General features: G+C 39.5%; 1 protein-coding gene across 1 annotated transcript in view; it reads right to left on the bottom strand.

Annotated features, from left to right (window-relative positions):
- mtor (mechanistic target of rapamycin kinase) overlaps positions 1 to 14,590 on the bottom strand; it is a 76,241-nt gene extending 61,651 nt beyond the window's left edge. The window contains exons 1-19 of the mRNA XM_072449612.1: positions 14,428 to 14,590; positions 13,952 to 14,088; positions 13,416 to 13,524; positions 12,737 to 12,969; positions 12,113 to 12,313; positions 11,901 to 12,035; positions 11,247 to 11,522; positions 10,054 to 10,162; positions 9,766 to 9,949; positions 9,565 to 9,693; positions 9,210 to 9,454; positions 7,323 to 7,532; positions 7,044 to 7,249; positions 6,226 to 6,348; positions 6,058 to 6,141; positions 5,714 to 5,806; positions 5,474 to 5,608; positions 4,480 to 4,609; positions 71 to 321 (exon numbers count right to left, since the gene is read on the bottom strand). Coding sequence (XP_072305713.1) covers positions 71 to 321; positions 4,480 to 4,609; positions 5,474 to 5,608; positions 5,714 to 5,806; positions 6,058 to 6,141; positions 6,226 to 6,348; positions 7,044 to 7,249; positions 7,323 to 7,532; positions 9,210 to 9,454; positions 9,565 to 9,693; positions 9,766 to 9,949; positions 10,054 to 10,162; positions 11,247 to 11,522; positions 11,901 to 12,035; positions 12,113 to 12,313; positions 12,737 to 12,969; positions 13,416 to 13,524; positions 13,952 to 14,080 — 2,982 coding nt within the window. The 5' untranslated portion in view covers positions 14,081 to 14,088; positions 14,428 to 14,590. The remainder of the gene's footprint in view (positions 1 to 70; positions 322 to 4,479; positions 4,610 to 5,473; positions 5,609 to 5,713; positions 5,807 to 6,057; positions 6,142 to 6,225; positions 6,349 to 7,043; positions 7,250 to 7,322; positions 7,533 to 9,209; positions 9,455 to 9,564; positions 9,694 to 9,765; positions 9,950 to 10,053; positions 10,163 to 11,246; positions 11,523 to 11,900; positions 12,036 to 12,112; positions 12,314 to 12,736; positions 12,970 to 13,415; positions 13,525 to 13,951; positions 14,089 to 14,427) is intronic.
- Positions 14,591 to 17,881: the final 3,291 nt, after the last annotated feature.

The following is a 17,881-nucleotide window of genomic DNA, read 5'->3' as shown; positions in this document are numbered from 1 at the left end:
ATTTAAATGTGGTTAAGAGCATTTTTATAGCCAAACCCCAAATGGGCTTAGCAGAAAGTCTTGGACCAACCTCTCTGATGCTGGCGTCACACACTCGGATGACGTTGAGGAAAGTGGGCATGACCTGGGGCAGGAACTGCACACACTTTAGCCCCAGAGACTTGAAGATGAAGGTGACGGCCTGGACCACCATGGTGTGATGGTTGGACAGGGAGGGGTCCCGCAGGATACGCATCAGAGTGACAATGGCCACAGCCGGGTAGAACTCATCCAGAGGGAGGTTACCCATGTTCACCAGCATCTCACTGGTGCTGTAGTCCGCTGAGGGGAGGAACATAGTGAGAAATTAGAAACTTTAAAACAAGTATTCATATTAGTAAATCACGTTTAGTCTGTGCACCAGTAATGTCCACAAAGTTTAAGGTACAAGCTGCACGAAGAAACTGATAATTATTTAACATTATTATATTTATTTATTTTATTGACCTTTACGTAACCAGGAAAGCTCCACTGAGATTTAGAATCTCTTTTTCAGAATCCTGGCGCCAGGAGGAGCCAAATGTACATGTTTTTAGTGATGAGGGAAAGCAGAGCACTCGATGGAAACCTACTCAGACATGGGGAGAACATGCAAACTCCACACAGAAAGGCCCCACTCCACCCTGGACTTGAATCCAGGACCTTCTTACTGTGAGGTGAAAGAGCTAATGCCACTGTGTCGCCTTTTACAACTCCACTCCAAACAATCAAACAAAATTATTATTTTAAACCTTTGATTTCCTGTTGTAGTTCTCAGAATTGGAGATGAACTGAAAGTTCAGAAACTTCTTTAATCTTTTCTTAATGCAGACTGGGTTAATGACCATCAACGTTAAAAACATCAATTTAAAAGTCCTACTGTTACTGACATGGCCTTTTACAGTCAATGTACATTAAAGTATGTCACTGTCACATTTTGGTGATTTGTTCCTTAACATTGCCATTGCTATATTATTTTAGCATTTAAGTTTATGTGTTCCACCCGTCAATGCTTATTATAATACTAAAAATACACTCCAACTAAAAAGTAATATAATCAGCCTTGTGTTTTTGTGAATCATGGCTAGTCATATTTCTCCTGCATGCGAGTTTGAATACATTTAAGTTATTTCATCTCAACTTTAAAGTCTCTGATGTTAGCACACATGTTTGGCGCTGTAAAAATAATCACAGACTTGTTGCTGCTGGCTACCCTTTTCACTCAGCTCCTTAACAGTAAATGTCTTTTTAAAATAAAATGAAGCTTGATTGCAGTAATTGCTAGCTGTGTCTTATGCCTTTGTTAAAATGCCAGTACCAACAGAGGAAAAGAATAGTATTTGCCAGAAAGAACTAAATACTGTTACAGTATGTGCTCATTCATCTGGGCAGGACTAAACATTTGTTACAATGTCTGCCTGTTGTGCAGAAGTCAGAACAAGAACAATTCCAAGACAAAAAAGAAAATACATCATTAGATGAGATAATAATGAAACGCAATTCCATTTTCCAAAACATAGTACCAGTTCTTGTGCCATGCAACATAAATAATCCTAATTACAGAGTGGGGACCAGACATTAGAATTTAGAAGTAAGGAGGAGGTAAGTGATGTATCAGCGTATTTCTTTCAGGGTTGGTGAATTAATAATACATTAATTATCTGTGAAAAAAAACCTACCTAATGATACAATGGACTTTGTGTTGAAGTCATATTGGATTTTAAGTCTACTGTAAACTGTACACTTAAACAGTAGTTTCCTGAAAACACTGAGCTGTGGGATGAAATATTTGTGATTCAAACCCTCAACACTGCGGCGTGGAGCTTGGCATATGTGCTGCTACTTTAACCACTTCACGCTTTCAAAAACAAAGCTTTCATGAATAGCTTTATAATGGTCTTCATCTATATCAGTACCAGTATTATTTTGTTTTGAAAATTACAATGTTTTATTTTTTCTTAACATTGTTATTATCGAAATTAGTATGAGTAGTAAGCTTTGTCCTTAAAATTAAAATCAAGAAATGTTAGTATTGTGACATTACTTCAATAATGTGCAAAAAGTACCGCGGAAGGTCAATTAAGGTAAAGAACTTCCAATCCAACGTAAACAATTGAGCGCTTGTTTTGATCATCTTTTTAAAATCTATATTTTGGACACATAAGCACCCACTTGACACTCTGTATCCTTTTTATTTGTGAAACTATGATTTCTACAAATTTATCAGACATTGGGACAGATGGGAAAATTAATGTCTTGACTGGCATTTTATTTTCTGTTATATTATTTTGTTTGAACTTTTTCTTTTCCTTTTCTTTTCAGATATCGTCTTTTACTTTCTAGTCGTGTTCGGTTTGTTTGCATTTCTACATACATTTCTATATATATTCTTATGGTGGATTATGCTACACCTAATGCTACACCTCAAGACTGTAGGCAGTAAATTAACTCAATATTCCTTAAAAGATCTCCAAGCTGGACTACAAACTCCCAAAGAATACCCCTTAAAATCACATACCATGTCTTCTGAAAACATTAATTACATTCAATTACGGGGCAAGCGGGGTGAGTCGATTTTTTGCGGAGTAACCGAGTTTTACAAGTGTTCTTAAAAGACAGACGTCTGGTATTCAACTTTTCACAGGCCTGCTGAGAGGGTACAGTTTCAGCCGCTCCAGTTGTCCTCTCCCTGTTGCCACAACAGACTGGCAATGGGCCCGCAAACATAAATGTACTTTATTTCGATTGCCCTCAAGCGCATTTGATAAACGGTGTGTTCGAAAATGGCAAAGTAGTATTGTGACAGCCAAATATGAGGCAGCAGTACAGCTAAGCACTGTAGTAATACAGTCTTTGTTTTGGAAAAAGTGAATGGTGGTGGTTCATGTCAGGTGAGGAGACAGGGTTAGTCAATGGCCCCAAACATAATAAAACTATTCAAGCTGTAGACAATATCCCTGGGAAAACTGTGAATGTATTATGAGATATACAACCTCCACATCTGGTCACAAGCCACTGAGAACAAACTGCTAATACTTTTAACAAAAAGTCCAAGTTTCATTCAGCAGTTTTTATTCCCCATTTTGTCTCAGAAACTCCTAATTACTCCTAATGATACAATTTAAACAATGCAACATTATCTTTTCCACCAGGTAAGGTAAGTTGTACTTTATTGTTAATGATGGACCCAGAACCTTCTTGCTGTGAGACGAGAAAGCAAGCCATTCTGCCACAGGGCTAGTTATTTTGTTCTTCTACCATAATTGGTTTGTTGGTTACAGTGTAGCATTAGGAAAGGTTTTGAAATTTGTGTCAAGTTATGTATATTTAAATAAATACTTTAAATACATTTAGGGCAATAGGAGGAAGCTGAAGTGACCCCACAGCTAAACAAAACCAAAAAATGCAAATGCAAATTATAAGCAGTGAGAGCAACGTTTCCCTAATACATTTTAAATGACTCTGAAAAACTCTAAATAACTGCTAATGATTACAAAATTAAACCACTGAAGTTGTATTTTGCCGGTGGTTTTATTCATTCATATCTAATCCAAAGGTGATAGTGAGAAATCTCTCTGCTCAGGCAGGATTGGGAAGAAGCCAAAATAAGCCGTTTTTAAAATTGAAAAGAAGGTTGTAACTCAGGGGTGGTCATTTTGGAACAAAAGACAAATTGGACAAAAATCACTGAGTCATCCAACACCGTTCTGTAGCAACAGGGAATTTGATTTCTTATGAAGATGACATTTTATATGAATCACCATACTGACTGTGCTGCCCGGTGGTGGAGTGGTTCAGGCACAGCACACGTATGCCAGGCTCCAGTGCAGCCGGCCGCAGTGTCGTGAGTCCAACAATTTACTGCATGTCCTCCCTTCTCTCTCATCCCCCATAACACACTGTCCTTTCCTGTCTAATAAAGTCTTCGGGCCAAAAAAATCTTTAAAAATAAAAAATAAAAGAAACACCATACTGACAGCGTTCCAAGTTTTGTTCAGGCTTCAGTTGAATGTAATGTGGACCCACATTAATAAATTATATTATCATATGATAGTTGTTTAATTACCGTAAGTGCATTTAATTTTACAATGCGTCTCTATAAACTGAAGTAGGCCAGAAGTTATTTATTCAGTTTATTTTGAAAAAGCCCATTTTCTGAAGAGAACGAAAAATCCTTCAGCTTGAACTTACATGACATCAACATGTAATTTACATTTTATATCACAATTTCATGTAAGGCCGCGTTTAGGCTTTTGATAAGCTGTACCTTAAGGTCATATCATTTTGTATCTAATTGAGCAGAATGATTCAGCAGAAATAACCACTGGAACTGGAGAACTTGTTCCTTTGCCGACTCTGAGCTAGTATACCATTAAAACAACCAACCATAACTTTGTTGGGAACTTTATTTGAGTGTTTGACAGTAAACTGTTGCCTTCCAGGTGCTGAGGAAAAACTTACCAGAATCCTGACTGGACTTGGACTCGGAAAGACTAACGGCAGAAGCATCTCGGGACTGGTCAATCATGCCAATGTTGACCTTATGCTTGTAGGGGTCCAGGGCACCGAGAAGGCCCAACACACGGATGGCCTGAAACAATGGAATATTAACAATGCAGCACAAACATCTTGTTCAATAACAGATGTGCCCATTTTTACATCATGTTTTTATGTTTGTATTCAGTGTGAGCAGCGTAAAATCAAGACCATATTTAAATGGTTTGTTCAAACAATGACATGTTAAATGAATGTCCTTTATATCTCATTTATTTATTTATTCATAAACTTTATCAACTATGTTTAAAAAAAAAGATTGAGGACGACCTAGGACACACATTTGTGCATTGTGTCCGTTGTACTTGTGTTGGCAACTTGGCAAATAGTGCATGTAAACAATTCAATTGCAACTCATGATACCGTTATATATATTTTCCCTGGTGTGAATCTGCATTAACAAACATTACGCTTCTTGGCTTCTTGTCAATGAATATGACAAGATTAGCTTTGCAGCATTTTATACAAGTATACATTCCAGTTGTGATCATAATGAATGGACAGTTAAAAACACTAATACCTTTTTAGCAGAAAATATTTGTAGACTGAAAGGAAGTGACATTGCGTAAAAAGTAACCCAGACTTAATGCAGAGCTGTAACTGTGTAATAAGCCTTCTGGGGTTTAAACTGCACAGATTTTATAGTATATGCTTGTCTGCAAGTTGCCAGAGCCAAAAACTTCCCAACATGTAACAGCATTGCTCCCTTTAACTTTAAGTATTGTAGCAGGCTGGGAAAGACCATTATCACTTATGTAATGACTTTGGAAAGAGTTCCACAACAATATGGAAAAAGCGAGTTGTGTAGTCATAGGCAATAGTATTCTCATGTCAAATCAGGGTATTTTAAACTTTGCAGTATTATTGTATGTAATGACGGGGGGAATGGCTGTTACCGTACCTCTCTGCGGATGCCCTGGTTCTGTTCAGTTTTGAGGAAGTTGAGCAGAACCTCCAGAAGTGAAGGGTACTTGCGGTAGGGCTCCACTACATAGCCTGTGCTAGCAACCTGCTGGCCCAGGGTCCACAGTGCCACCTGGAGGAGAGACGAGAGTTACTTTTTCTATCATTCGTTTTCTAAATTCCCTTCCAACTTTCTCCTTAAAAACAAGTGGAGAAAATAAATGTGATCTCATGATACCTGTCTCTTGGCCAGTGAGGAGGAATCCTGGAGCATATCCATGATGATGGGAAACAGCTCATCCATCCACTTCCGCATTTCCAGACCACTCACCTGACGAGAGAACCAAATTTTTACAATGGATCCACAATCACATCCATTACACTCTAGTGTAGGAAAATATTTTGTTCTATTTGAACTTTGAAGGCTAAATAACAACTACTATCAACCTCTGCTTGCGTTCTAATTCACTTTTCTGACTTTATTTTCTTAGTGATTAGCACAGGATAAAACATTCTACTGACATATAAACAAAACAAAACAATTGGCATGTTTCGAAATGGAAAAACTTTTCTTTTATTTACCTGGGCCAGTTCGCCAATAGTGGCAAGAACACTTATGACCACAGCAGGATTTGGATCTGGGTCTTTCAGTTTCAAAATGAGAGCCTGTGGGATTCAAAAGGGGAAAGTAAGTCAGACCATGGTTTACAACAGTATAGATGGCTGATACAGTATGTATTTCTTTTAAACCTTTAAGATGGGCTCCATGTATGGTCGTATGAGGCGTGGAGCGTTTGACACCAAGTGGCCAAGCATCCTCGCACTCTGCTCTTTGTTTCTACCAACGCCACTGTGCTCCAGCTCGGTCAAAATCTGAAGCAAAAACACATGATTTATATTAAATGTATGTCAAATAAATGTGCACCATAACTGCATGAGATACTGGCAGAGGTCTTTGCTGCCCTCTGCAGGACTTAAAGGTGGTATGGACGATTTTTTTCATCAATTTTTTTTATCATATTTCCTCGTTGCGTGGATAAATCATTTGTCCTGCCACGTATCAATCATAAAACGCACCTACCGCTCACCTGCAGCCGCGTCAGGCTCGTCCCCACGTTTCCGCGTGCCTAAGCGCATGGATCTATCATAATATAGTTCCCTCAGTGTACGGGGCAAAATGAAGACAGAGAAAGACAGTTCGAGCTGACTCAGAAGTGGACAGAAATCTACGGGAGACGAGCGATGCGATGCGCTCCGTTGCGCTAATAAACAAACGCACGTGTGTGTTGTATCAGACCGCATGGGGGAGTGCGCATGCGCACTTCCGCATGCGTTCTCAAATCGCCGAAAAATCGTCCATACCGCCTTTAATATAAACAATAGTAGTGCAACTAAATAAACAAGAAATGTGACAGGATAACAATGTTTTTAAAATGTCATAATCAAATAATTTGGCAAACCAGGCACAACCAACTGCCATTTATATGCAAGTCAAATCTTTAAATATACTGTGATACGGGATAAAATGACATTAATAGTGTGCATAACAGCCATAAAGCATTTTATACCTGTATGAGCATCTTGCGTAGAAAGGGCATGACAAATGCTGGGTTCATGCTGCTGAGGCGTCCAATTGTGCAAATAGCCAGTTCTCTGATCTCAAACACCTCATCATTCAGCGCCACGAACAGAGCCTGCAAGTTTTCAGCCTGGGCAAGGTGTGCATCGAAACGCTCATCGAGGGAAGCCAGGACGCAATAACGAATATCTGGATCTAGATAAATGATTCAAGCATGAAACCCGTGGATAAGGGTGGGACATGTTGTGTGTATAATTTGTAGTGTTACCTGGGTCCGTAATGCCGACAACCAGCAGTTTACTGAGCACATCCGCCACCACCTGGACCGTGGTCTGACTGACAACATGGCCACTGATGAGGTGGATGGATGGCGTGAGGAGGCGGGAGCAGGTCCGTGCAGCTTCCATCCTGATCTCCTTGTGTTCACTATTCAGGAAGTGGTCAGCACAGTGTCGGACAAACTGTGTCAGGGAGTGTCCTTTGGGGGAAAAAAGTCAGATTTGAACAACACTTTTGCAGAAAACATGCTAAGTTTGACAGATATTAAAGGACACATAATATTGCATGCATTGTTTGTACTGTCATCATTGTTTTGGGGACTTTTGCTGTGGTGTTTTATGGTTAAGAATTTAAAATAATGCCAATGTAGAGAACACACATCTTGTTCCGTCAGATGCGCTCTGCATATTGACATTTGGTGTCAGCACGCCATCTACTGGAGGCAGTGGAGATGAACCAAAACAAAAAAGAAACGCTCTGAATCGTTCTGTCTGATGATGACTATCTAACCTTTTATTTATTTTTTAATAATAGTTTTATGTTTCAGTCTTTAAAAATAAAACATTGAACAAATAAACACAAAAAAGAGAAAGAACAGAACACGACCCAAGAGTAGGAAACAAAACTATAAAACAAAAAAGGCAGTAAGGGGCATCAAAAGATAATTAAGGCATATTAAGTTCAAAATAAATGTCAGAATGCCAAATTAAGTCAGAATGTGATCCTTTCCATTTTTCGAATTTCCATCACAATATCTTTTCCCCCGCCACCAAGAATATGTTCCAAAGAGCTGCATCCACAGTGTACATGCCATTGAACAGGCATCACTAGAATGTCCAACCGGACCAGACTCAACAGCGCCAACCAGAACCGGGCCCCTATGGGCAATGGGACGTTTACATTTTGGCCTTGGCACATTGGGAACAATGATAGAGCTCCATGAGACAAGGCAAGCATTACATTGGATAATTTTTATCATACACAGGGCATCATCAAATGGATCAAAATGCCGCAGAAACGTTGACTTTTTTTTTTTTTTTAAATAACTAGGTTTTTCATCCGAATGAAGTCAGATTACACGTGCAACATCCAGAGACACTGTATACTAAACAAATCTGTATAGAAACAAAAATCAATCAAATCAATGGGGAAAAACTCAATTACACCATTGTTTTGTTGGTTTTGTATATGGTTCATTATGTGTAAAGATCGTGATGTTGTCTTGGGTTTGTCATTAGTTAATAAAATCCTGTCTGATCATTGTGGCTTAAATTTGGAAGCATTTCTTCCATTCGTTTGGAAATAATCATCAGGTATATATACTAAAGTCCACATTCAGAATCGCGATGGTTCACAATCAAATTGGTTCTTTCCTTATTATAAGTATTATATGAGATCATATGAGATATGATGGCTTCTTTCCATCTTTCTGAGTGTCCAGTTAAAAGTGTTTCTTTTGGAGTTTTGTATCACTTTGAGGTGAACCCATTACTCCCCGGAGACTTGAATTGTTCTGAAAAATGTTATGTTATTGTTATAAAAACTGTGTGCTGCCCTGTGGTCGAGTTGTAAAGATGGCAGCACACCTGCAAGGCTCCACGACCGGTATTCACTGCATGTCCTCTCTCATCCGCATTTCATGCTCAGCTGTCCTATCTTATGCCTACGGTCCCAAAAAATATTTTGAATTTCTACCTTTTAGTGATTTGTGAGACTCAGACCGAGACGGTCTTGTGAATAAGATAAATTAAATAATAATTATGCAAAATACAACTCTTTGATGAAGGAACATGGTTATAAAATGGTTAAAAGCACAAAAAAGTAAATTTATCATGTAAGTCCTTTTATTCATCGTTTAATTTATAGCATAACTTACCCTCAAATTCAAAGCTGCCAAGAGTACGCAGGGCTAGAGTAATACTACCCACATCACTAGCCTCAGGTATATTTGTGAGACTCGGGGAGGCCAGTTGGTGGGCCAGGCCTTTGGGCATGCCAGGGTGGCGCAGCGGTTTGTGCATCAGAACCAGCGACAGCATCTTCAGCAGACCATCCTGGATGTCTTTCTTTAGCTGAGGGATCTGACGGCTGAGGTCGTACAACACTGCAGTCAAGGCAGGGCTGGAAAAACAAGTAATTAAGTGCTATTTTGTTTCCCTAAACTTAAGACAAAATATTACTTAACATTTGCATTTAATATGAAAAGTACAAAGTTGTATATTCCCATTTACCTCAGTCCTACAGCGAGCATGGGCTCTAGCAGCTCCTTAATTTCTGGTTGTATACTTGGTCCCATGGCTCTGGACAGCATGCTTATGCAAGTAAAAACTGTTGCATCTACCTGCATAGTTTTCTGCCTTCTGCACACAAAAATCAATCAATCAAGAAAGGATCGTCTTCGATATTGTCAACAGAATAATTTCTGTACTGACTTGTGAGCAAAGTCTTTAGGAGGCAGTGCCGCCTTGATGATCTCCAGGATCTTAGACAGGTAAGGCTGGATGTCTGCCCTCACAGCCACTACCAGAAGCCCCAGGGCCTGAAACGCAGCCGTCCTCTCCTTCTCCTTCTTAAGACAGGCCAGCAGGTAGCCCATAGTGTCTGACAGGTACTGGTCTGCACATTCACAATATTTAAATATCATAATATTTAAAAAAATATATATATATATTTGTTGCTGCCACTGACAGCAAACACTTTAAAACAACACTGAACCCTACCTGTGAATGTGTTTGACTGAAAAGCAGCTAGGCGTGGGAGCAGGTTGAGAATTGTCATCTGGATGAGAGGGTTTTTGCTGGTCCTGTACTTTAGCACCCATCGACACACCTGGTTGAAACATAAGGTAAATTCACCGTTATGTTTATTGTATGGCAGAAATTGTAAATGTAAAATTGTGAAATGTAAAATTGCCTAATTTTATTTTGTTTTTTCAAAAGAAGAAAATACGTGTTACGGTGCTTTCAAACCTGTTTTGGGACAAAAGGTTGTAACATTGTTTCAGTTGGTACAGTTGGCGTTCTCACCTAAACTGGCTCACGGCAGATTGATCGGAGTCTCACTCTGAATTGAGTTCTTCACATGAATCAATAGGCTTGTTTAAGCAGCCAAAATCTCCGCCCTTTGTAAGCTTTGCCTATTGTGAAAATTACTTTGAGCAAATCAACATCATATATTACTCATGCTGTCTGTATCGTACAACAGCTCTAAAGATCTCGTCGTGATCTCACAATATTACAGGGGTTGGGGCACTGGTATTATAGGGCCTTCAGCCGCCTTCAGCCGCCTTCAGCTGCCTTCAGCCCCTTGCTCTGCTTAAACAAGCCTCGTCTGAAAAAGCTCTCGCCGAAAGTTGTCGGGACGTTACAAAAACAAAAACTTGATTGGTCGAAACGTCACAACAGTAGATGAAGCCAAACAATTCAAATTGTGTTAAATCCAGTGTTCAGCACAGTTCTCTTTCTCTTCCACAAATGTACAAAGTGCCATTGTGTGCACGTTTTTGAAAAACTACATAGTCCTGAAGTCCACTTGGAACTGTACCGAGACCACCTCCAAACCTGGATCTCAGTACGGTTCTTTAGTCCGGACCAAACTGGTCCTCTTTCACACCAGCCCAAACAAACTGATCTTGCAGGTGCTCCAAACTCAAGTTTGATTGAACCGAACCAAACTCATATGTTTTGTATTGCACATTAAGTATAAAAAAGGAACAACTGACAGCAAAACCTCAAATCAACATGTTTTTCTTTCAACAAAGATAGACCTCAGCATCTAATCATTAATAACACAAAAATCCCTGTCAAAGATTGTTGTCAATACTTTGTATAAATTGCTGATTTAAATAAAGTGATTAACAAACAAGCACGCCCAAAGTTGTCATTTGTTAGTGATTGTTTGCAGTCCACAATACCTGGTCAAATCTCTCCTCCATGAGCTCTCTGCAGTATCTGCTCTCCACCAGGGAGCTCTTGGCAGGGGCTGGTGTGGCTCCAAAGCTCAGAAAGCCCTGAGGAGTGTTGTACCCCAGTAGACCCAGAAGCGCATTGGATTGCTGCGGCTGAACAGACTGGAAACTGGTGAACGGTGTGATGTGGCGTGGCTTGGCCCCAAAACCCATCATCTCTTTGCAGTACTTATCATGGACAAGCTGCTGTTGGGTGATTTCTTCCATCTCCTCCCTCATGCGCTGTTTAACGTTACAGAAGTGAATTACTAAAGTTATAAAAACAGTAATATCATCAAATTTATTGGGCAACATTTTATACTGAAGATGTATTGCTTGATAATGGAAAAAATATATAATCACAATTATTTTGGAACATAACTCATAACAATAACCATGAATTTTAGAAGTAATCACCTTTGAAACATTTCTTTTTTAAAGTTAAAGCTATTATCAGTAGGCAGGTGGCTTTTATCCCAAGTTTTGAGGAGCAAAACAAGCATCCATATTGCTCTTTTGATTACATCTCTTATTGCAATTGATTAAAGAAAATATTTGTAATCATCATTATAAAAAATTATAATTGAATAGCCCAACGTAATGCATGTAATTGAGTCTTACCTCTCCCTCCATGCTGCTGATCCGGACAAGCTCATTCAGAATCAGAAGAGCACCATGGACCCTGTCATCACGATTCATCCCTTTCTCTTTGGCCAATGTTTCATCAAAACCCTTCTCTGCCTCCTCAAACGTTTGCTGTGGAGAGGGAAAACACTTTTGTATCACATGTACGAAGATAAAAGAACAAGGTTAGATATACATTGGTGACATACTTTATACCACTGTGGTTTCTGCATCTCCTTGGTCTCCCTTTGCGTGGTGAGGATGAGACAGGCTCTGAGTGCAGACACGGCCCCTTCTCGGATGGCCTGCTTCTGGTCCCACACTGCGTAGAAGATGTTGTCGAAGAACGGCTGCACTTGTTGAAAGAAGAAGGTGGGAGCGCTCACAGCCAGCTCTCTCAACACCAACACCTGAAAGACAAATGTACATTCTAATATCAGTACATATCATCACAGCCGACCCTTCTCACCCTGGATATGGACTATTTGAACCGTTTCCCTCAGGCAGGAGGCTACGGTTCGTCCGGACCAGAACCCCTGCCACAAGAACAGTTTATTTCCTTCTGCCATTGGACTTATGAACACTTAACATCTGCCACGTTAACAATTATTCAACCAATACTATTCATGCACTTTTCAAATTTATTTTAATGTTATTAATACATTCTTAATATATGCATACCTTATCTGATTTTATAGACAATTTGAACCATCACACTGATCATTACACTTATCTGCCTACTCTAAATTTCTACAGAGTTCTCATGTTAAGATACACAACAAACACAGACAAGAAGTCATGTTGATATTACAACAAATAATTGGGTTACGTACAGAAGCATGGCGCCTGCCCTCATTCCTGTCTGCTCCCAGCCACTCGAGAGCCCTCTTCACTTCAAACTCCACATACTCAGCAGTGAAGGTGTCCCCTGCCATTGACAGGTGCCCCATAGCTTTAGAGGCCATCTCCATCACCACAGGGTCACTAGAGGGCAGCAGGTTCCGCAGGTAGTTGGCAAAGCGGCTGATCCTAGTGGCATTGCCTCCCTCAACTCCAATTAGGCTTACTGTAAAAACAAGAAATATTATATTTACACAATCAGAATTGTTAAAAAATACTTGTTAAATGCTTCATGGTAATGTTTTAACTCAGTTGAACTAAGCTAGTTATTATTTCAACTGGGAAAAGCCAGATTTAAACATAGTATAGCAGTGCTCCAATCAAATCTGGGATGGTTCTTGTTGAAATTGTCCAAAAATAGGCAAACCGTATAAAAGACGTTTAAGATGAATGGGCGAAGCGCCACATAGTACAAACAAACTGTGGTAGACAGACACTATGTCCACTTGGTGCAGTCTCTTTGTAATATAATAGTACACCTTTTTCACTGCTAAAGAGTCCTAAGCGCTGCTATGTCATTACTACGGCCTGCAAACTAGCCAAACTCAAACGAATTAGTGCCATAAACTTTTAAATTGCAACATATTGACAAGACTAGTGCCAAGAGCTTACCAATGGCAAGAATTCCTCCTTTCTTCTCGTTGACATCAGAACTAGAGACCAGCTCAAAAATGTGATGATTCAACTCATCGTAGAAGGTAGTGGCTTCATCTTGGCTCAACTACAATAGAAACAGAAACAGTTTAACATAACGTAAAAAATAAATTACATTTCTGCAGGCATGTGCGCTAACAAACGTAGGTCGACGGCATCCCTTTACATCCTTTCTTTATATTTTACACAGGACAGCCTATATTAAAACCTTTGTTGTATATACTCACAACAAGCCCAGTGTTGGTGCTCTGTTCTCATACATGTTGGTGAGTGTTGGTGCATAGTACCTCTGTTCATATATGTTGTTGAGTGTTGGTGCATAGTACCTCTGTTCATATATGTTGTTGAGTGTTGGTGCATAGTACCTCAGTTCTCATACATGTTGGTGAGTGTTGGTGCATAGTACCTCTGTTCTCATACATAATGGTGAGTGTTGGTGCATAGTACCTCTGTTCTCATACATAATGGTGAGTGTTGGTGCATGGCTGACATACCTCTCTGAGCTCCGTGGTCACATAATGTTGCAGGTCTTTGGCAGATTTGGCCCTGGTGTCTTCATTTCGACTCTTTAGTCCACCAACAAACTGCTGCAGCACAGTGGCTGTTCCCGACATGATCACCATCTGGACAACTAATAATGAATCAATTATTAATAAATAAATTATAATTTACTGACAAATATCCTCACGATGTAAATCATCACTAGAGAGGGAGTTGTGAGCCTAATCCTACAGAAGGTAATCGTTTTATGACAAGTAACAGACAAGTTAACCGTAGCAATGTGCAAAATATTGTTCATTAATACACATGTTTTATAATATTATACAGCGGGCTATTATATATGTTCTTGGCCATTTGACAATCAATACAAATAGTGTAGATTAAGTTTAAAGGACATGGGTATAACATTCTTGTTATGTTGAGCTAGCTAAAGCTAACTCACAAGGTGAATATAATGGCCAAAGCTGACACCTACCTGTTTCTTGTTTATGCACCTAGTTGTAATGAAGCCGATGGTGAACAGGCCTATCTGTCATTGTACAAAGACTTTACTAAAGTGTACTTAAATAACAGGACAAATGCACAGCCGAGCTAAAATAAGCTAGCTGTTTGGGGCTGGGATGGACTTTTTCTTCTTCTGAGCTGTTTGCCTGAGCAGTAATACAATACTGACATCTAGTGGCCGCGCCGCATTCCTGCAGTTTACCAAGCTGTTGGTGTTTGTGGCTGACTTGTAATCAGAAACAGAATCTCACCATATACAGAGATCATGAAGATGTTCTTCTTATTAGCCCACTTTAGGTAGTACTCAATACTTTATAATAGGAACGTTTTGTTAAACAGAACGTTTCTGATTTCTGACTATGATTACGCCCCAAAGTCTGATACTCTGATTATGTTCTAAGATTACTAATTAGGTCTACTTATTCAACTTTTCTGTATTTAATCTAATTTTAAACAAATGGTACAGTCCATCTTTTTTTTTTCTTTTTTTTTTTACTGTTTAACAAATATTTTGGATGAGAAAAGACCAGGTAGGTTAACAGTAATTTACAAAATTTTAAATCGTAATGCATTAGATTAGTGCACTAAAAAGTTTTCCCTTACTTTGTAACTAGTTTCTGTATTTAGTCAATTTTTAATTGACAACAGCCTAGTGAGATTGGATCAAAAGGCATAGTAAACTATTAAACCAGATTTGAAAAAGTTTGCAACTTGAAATTTAAAAAAAAACTGAAAAGAAAAAAACTGAAAAAGCCTGAAAAGTTTGAGTGGTACTACATAGAAACAAAGCCTTTATAATAAAAGCAACTTTGAGGGTAGTTTTTGACAAAGAAAGTTGACATTTAGCCTACTTAAGACTATTCTTTATAATTATGTCATACACTCACAACGTGTATGCGTTGTGAGTGTTTCCCAATGGGAAACCTGTCAGGGATCCAGATCTTGAGCGATTGGTCACGGACACAACAGCAGCTCAGTTGGTAGAGTGCTCATCCTCTGATTCCTCGCTCCCATCTAGGGGTGTCAAGATTATTCGATAAATTGATAATCCTCATTAGTCACAATATAATGGTTAGAACCAAATAATAATAATCGGGGAGGTTTTCAAGGCAAAATTATGTATTTTTTGTTCACAATATTTTTTTTCACGCAATCCTAACTCTAAAATTTGATATTGTGACAACTTTACTCTCAACATAGACATCATTGGTAGAGCAGTCAGATCCACTGACCCACAGGTTGGCTGTTCACATCACTCACAGCTTCCTCATATTATTGATAAGATTAATAGTGTTCTTGGGCAAGACATTTAACCCCCCTTGCCCTTTGTGTCTGCATACACTGGTGAATGAATGTGAATAGATATAAAGAAAGAATAGTTCCTTGATGCACATAGCGCTTTGAGTTCAGGTCAGAGCAGGTTTTCTAAATTCGCTGCCCTACCATGGGCAAGGTAAAAAATTGCTGGCTTTGAGCATTCACTTCTCTTGCCTTTGTGTACGCTACATGTTTCTTTCAGAAGTGAAAGAAAAGCTACAGAAGTTTATGTGGAAAAGGTGCTGAGGTGACATCAGTCATCTATAAAATAATATCAGGTGTAGGAAAGCCACGTCAGGCAGCAGACTCCAGGGCCCCATGTCTTCCCCCGTACTGGACTGGCTCCACATTTTTCAGTGCTGACACACTGCTGCTCACCTTTCATTTTCCTGACTTGATATTGCACATTTAGATGTACTACATACACATGCACACTGACTTGTCCCAACAGGCCGTACTGCCTTTTAGGGTGGAGTGACAGGTGGATGCAAACCATTCTTTGATTCCACTGCCTTTGGATATGTGTGTTCACTAGTTTGATCCACTCTGACCTTTAGAGAGATTTAATCATGGTTTAAATATGTCAAACATTAATTCACAAAGGTGATCCTTCACACAGACTACTCAGTCAAATATTTTCAAGTCAGTGCCAGTCTAGGAACCCTTGAGAAAACAACAGAGCAATTATAATCACAGTCTTTTTACCTCTTCAGTCCTGTATTAGGTTCTTCTGGATTTTGAAGCATTGTCTCACAGCATCATCTGTCTGTCCGTGGCACACACACACACACAAACACACATACACACACCCACCCACACACACACAACGTCACAACGACACAACGTCAACATGGCTATGTCAATTCTGTCATTGGTATTTTCTATACACTTTCATGTGAATATACACATGTTTATAGAGACATATAAAAAATCTAGTACACATTCTAATTTATAACTTAATCATCGTCCTTATCCATTTTGAATATTAAATCCTCTAAAGAGGACCATAAGGCAGTGATTAATCAGCAGTTGGTGCCATAAGAAAATACAGATAATACTGAGTGCTATCAGCTAATGTGATGAGGAAAAGTTGTGTGATGACAGTGCAGTTTCACCGGTCCTGACTCATGAACCTAACCTCCGCTTGAACCTATTGATCCAGTGACTCAGTCTGGCTCAGATCTGACTCTGCTTTTATCCTGGATTCTGGAACAGAGTAGATGTATATATGACAAACCAACCAGACATTGTGACGGTGGATAAACAGCAAAGGAAAGCTGTTGTGGTTGACATGGCAATACCAAGTGATGGCAACATCAGGAAAAGGAACACGAGAAACTGGAGAAATAACAATGGCTCAGAGAAGAGCTGGAGAAGGCGTGGAAGGAGAAGGTAAAAGTGGTGCGGAGTGGTCATCGGAGCACTCGGGACAGTGACCCCCAAAGTGGAGGAGTGGCTACAAAAGATCCCTAGAAGACAGACATCTCAGTCCAGAAAAGTGCAGTGCAGGAACAGCAAAGATACAGCGCAGAACCCTCAGGTTCCCAGGCCTCTGGTAGAAGACCAAAGCTTTTATTTTATTTTATGTTTTCAAGACATCCAGCATTATCAAGGCAATAGCTAATTGGGATCCAAAAAAACAAACTAATGTAATAAACTTAAATCAACATATTATGTACTATGTGTTTGTTAATGTCCAGCCCAGAGCCGATCCTCGGCTCTTCCACTGTGTGGTACCCCAGGTCACTGCCAGGGACAGACACAGACTGCAGCATTGCATTGTGCGCTCTGCTCAGAAGGTGACCATCTCTCCAGGACCTGTACGTCTCCAGGACTCAGGTACGAGCAGGTTGGATCACCCTTTTCACCCTGGATATGGAGCATTTGAGCTACTCCCCTCGAGCAGCAGGCTACGGTCCATTTGGACACTTAATAAGACCTGTCATAACTCATGTCAATATCTACTTGCACTGTTATTTAGCACTGTTGTTATGTCCTTACTGTATACATTTTGTATTTAAGTCTATTTTATACACCTTATTTTATGTCTTTTTTCCAATTGTTTGCTCTCAAGTTTTGATAAATATCCTCAAATCATACTG

The sequence above is a fragment of the Eucyclogobius newberryi genome, unplaced genomic scaffold, assembly GCF_026437365.1.
Source record: "Eucyclogobius newberryi isolate DKJ021-1_F unplaced genomic scaffold, fEucNew1.0.hap1 SCAF_17, whole genome shotgun sequence".
NCBI lineage: Eukaryota > Metazoa > Chordata > Actinopteri > Gobiiformes > Gobiidae > Eucyclogobius > Eucyclogobius newberryi.
Note: the sequence above shows the minus strand (reverse complement) of the source record. Positions and strands in the feature narration are given on the sequence as shown.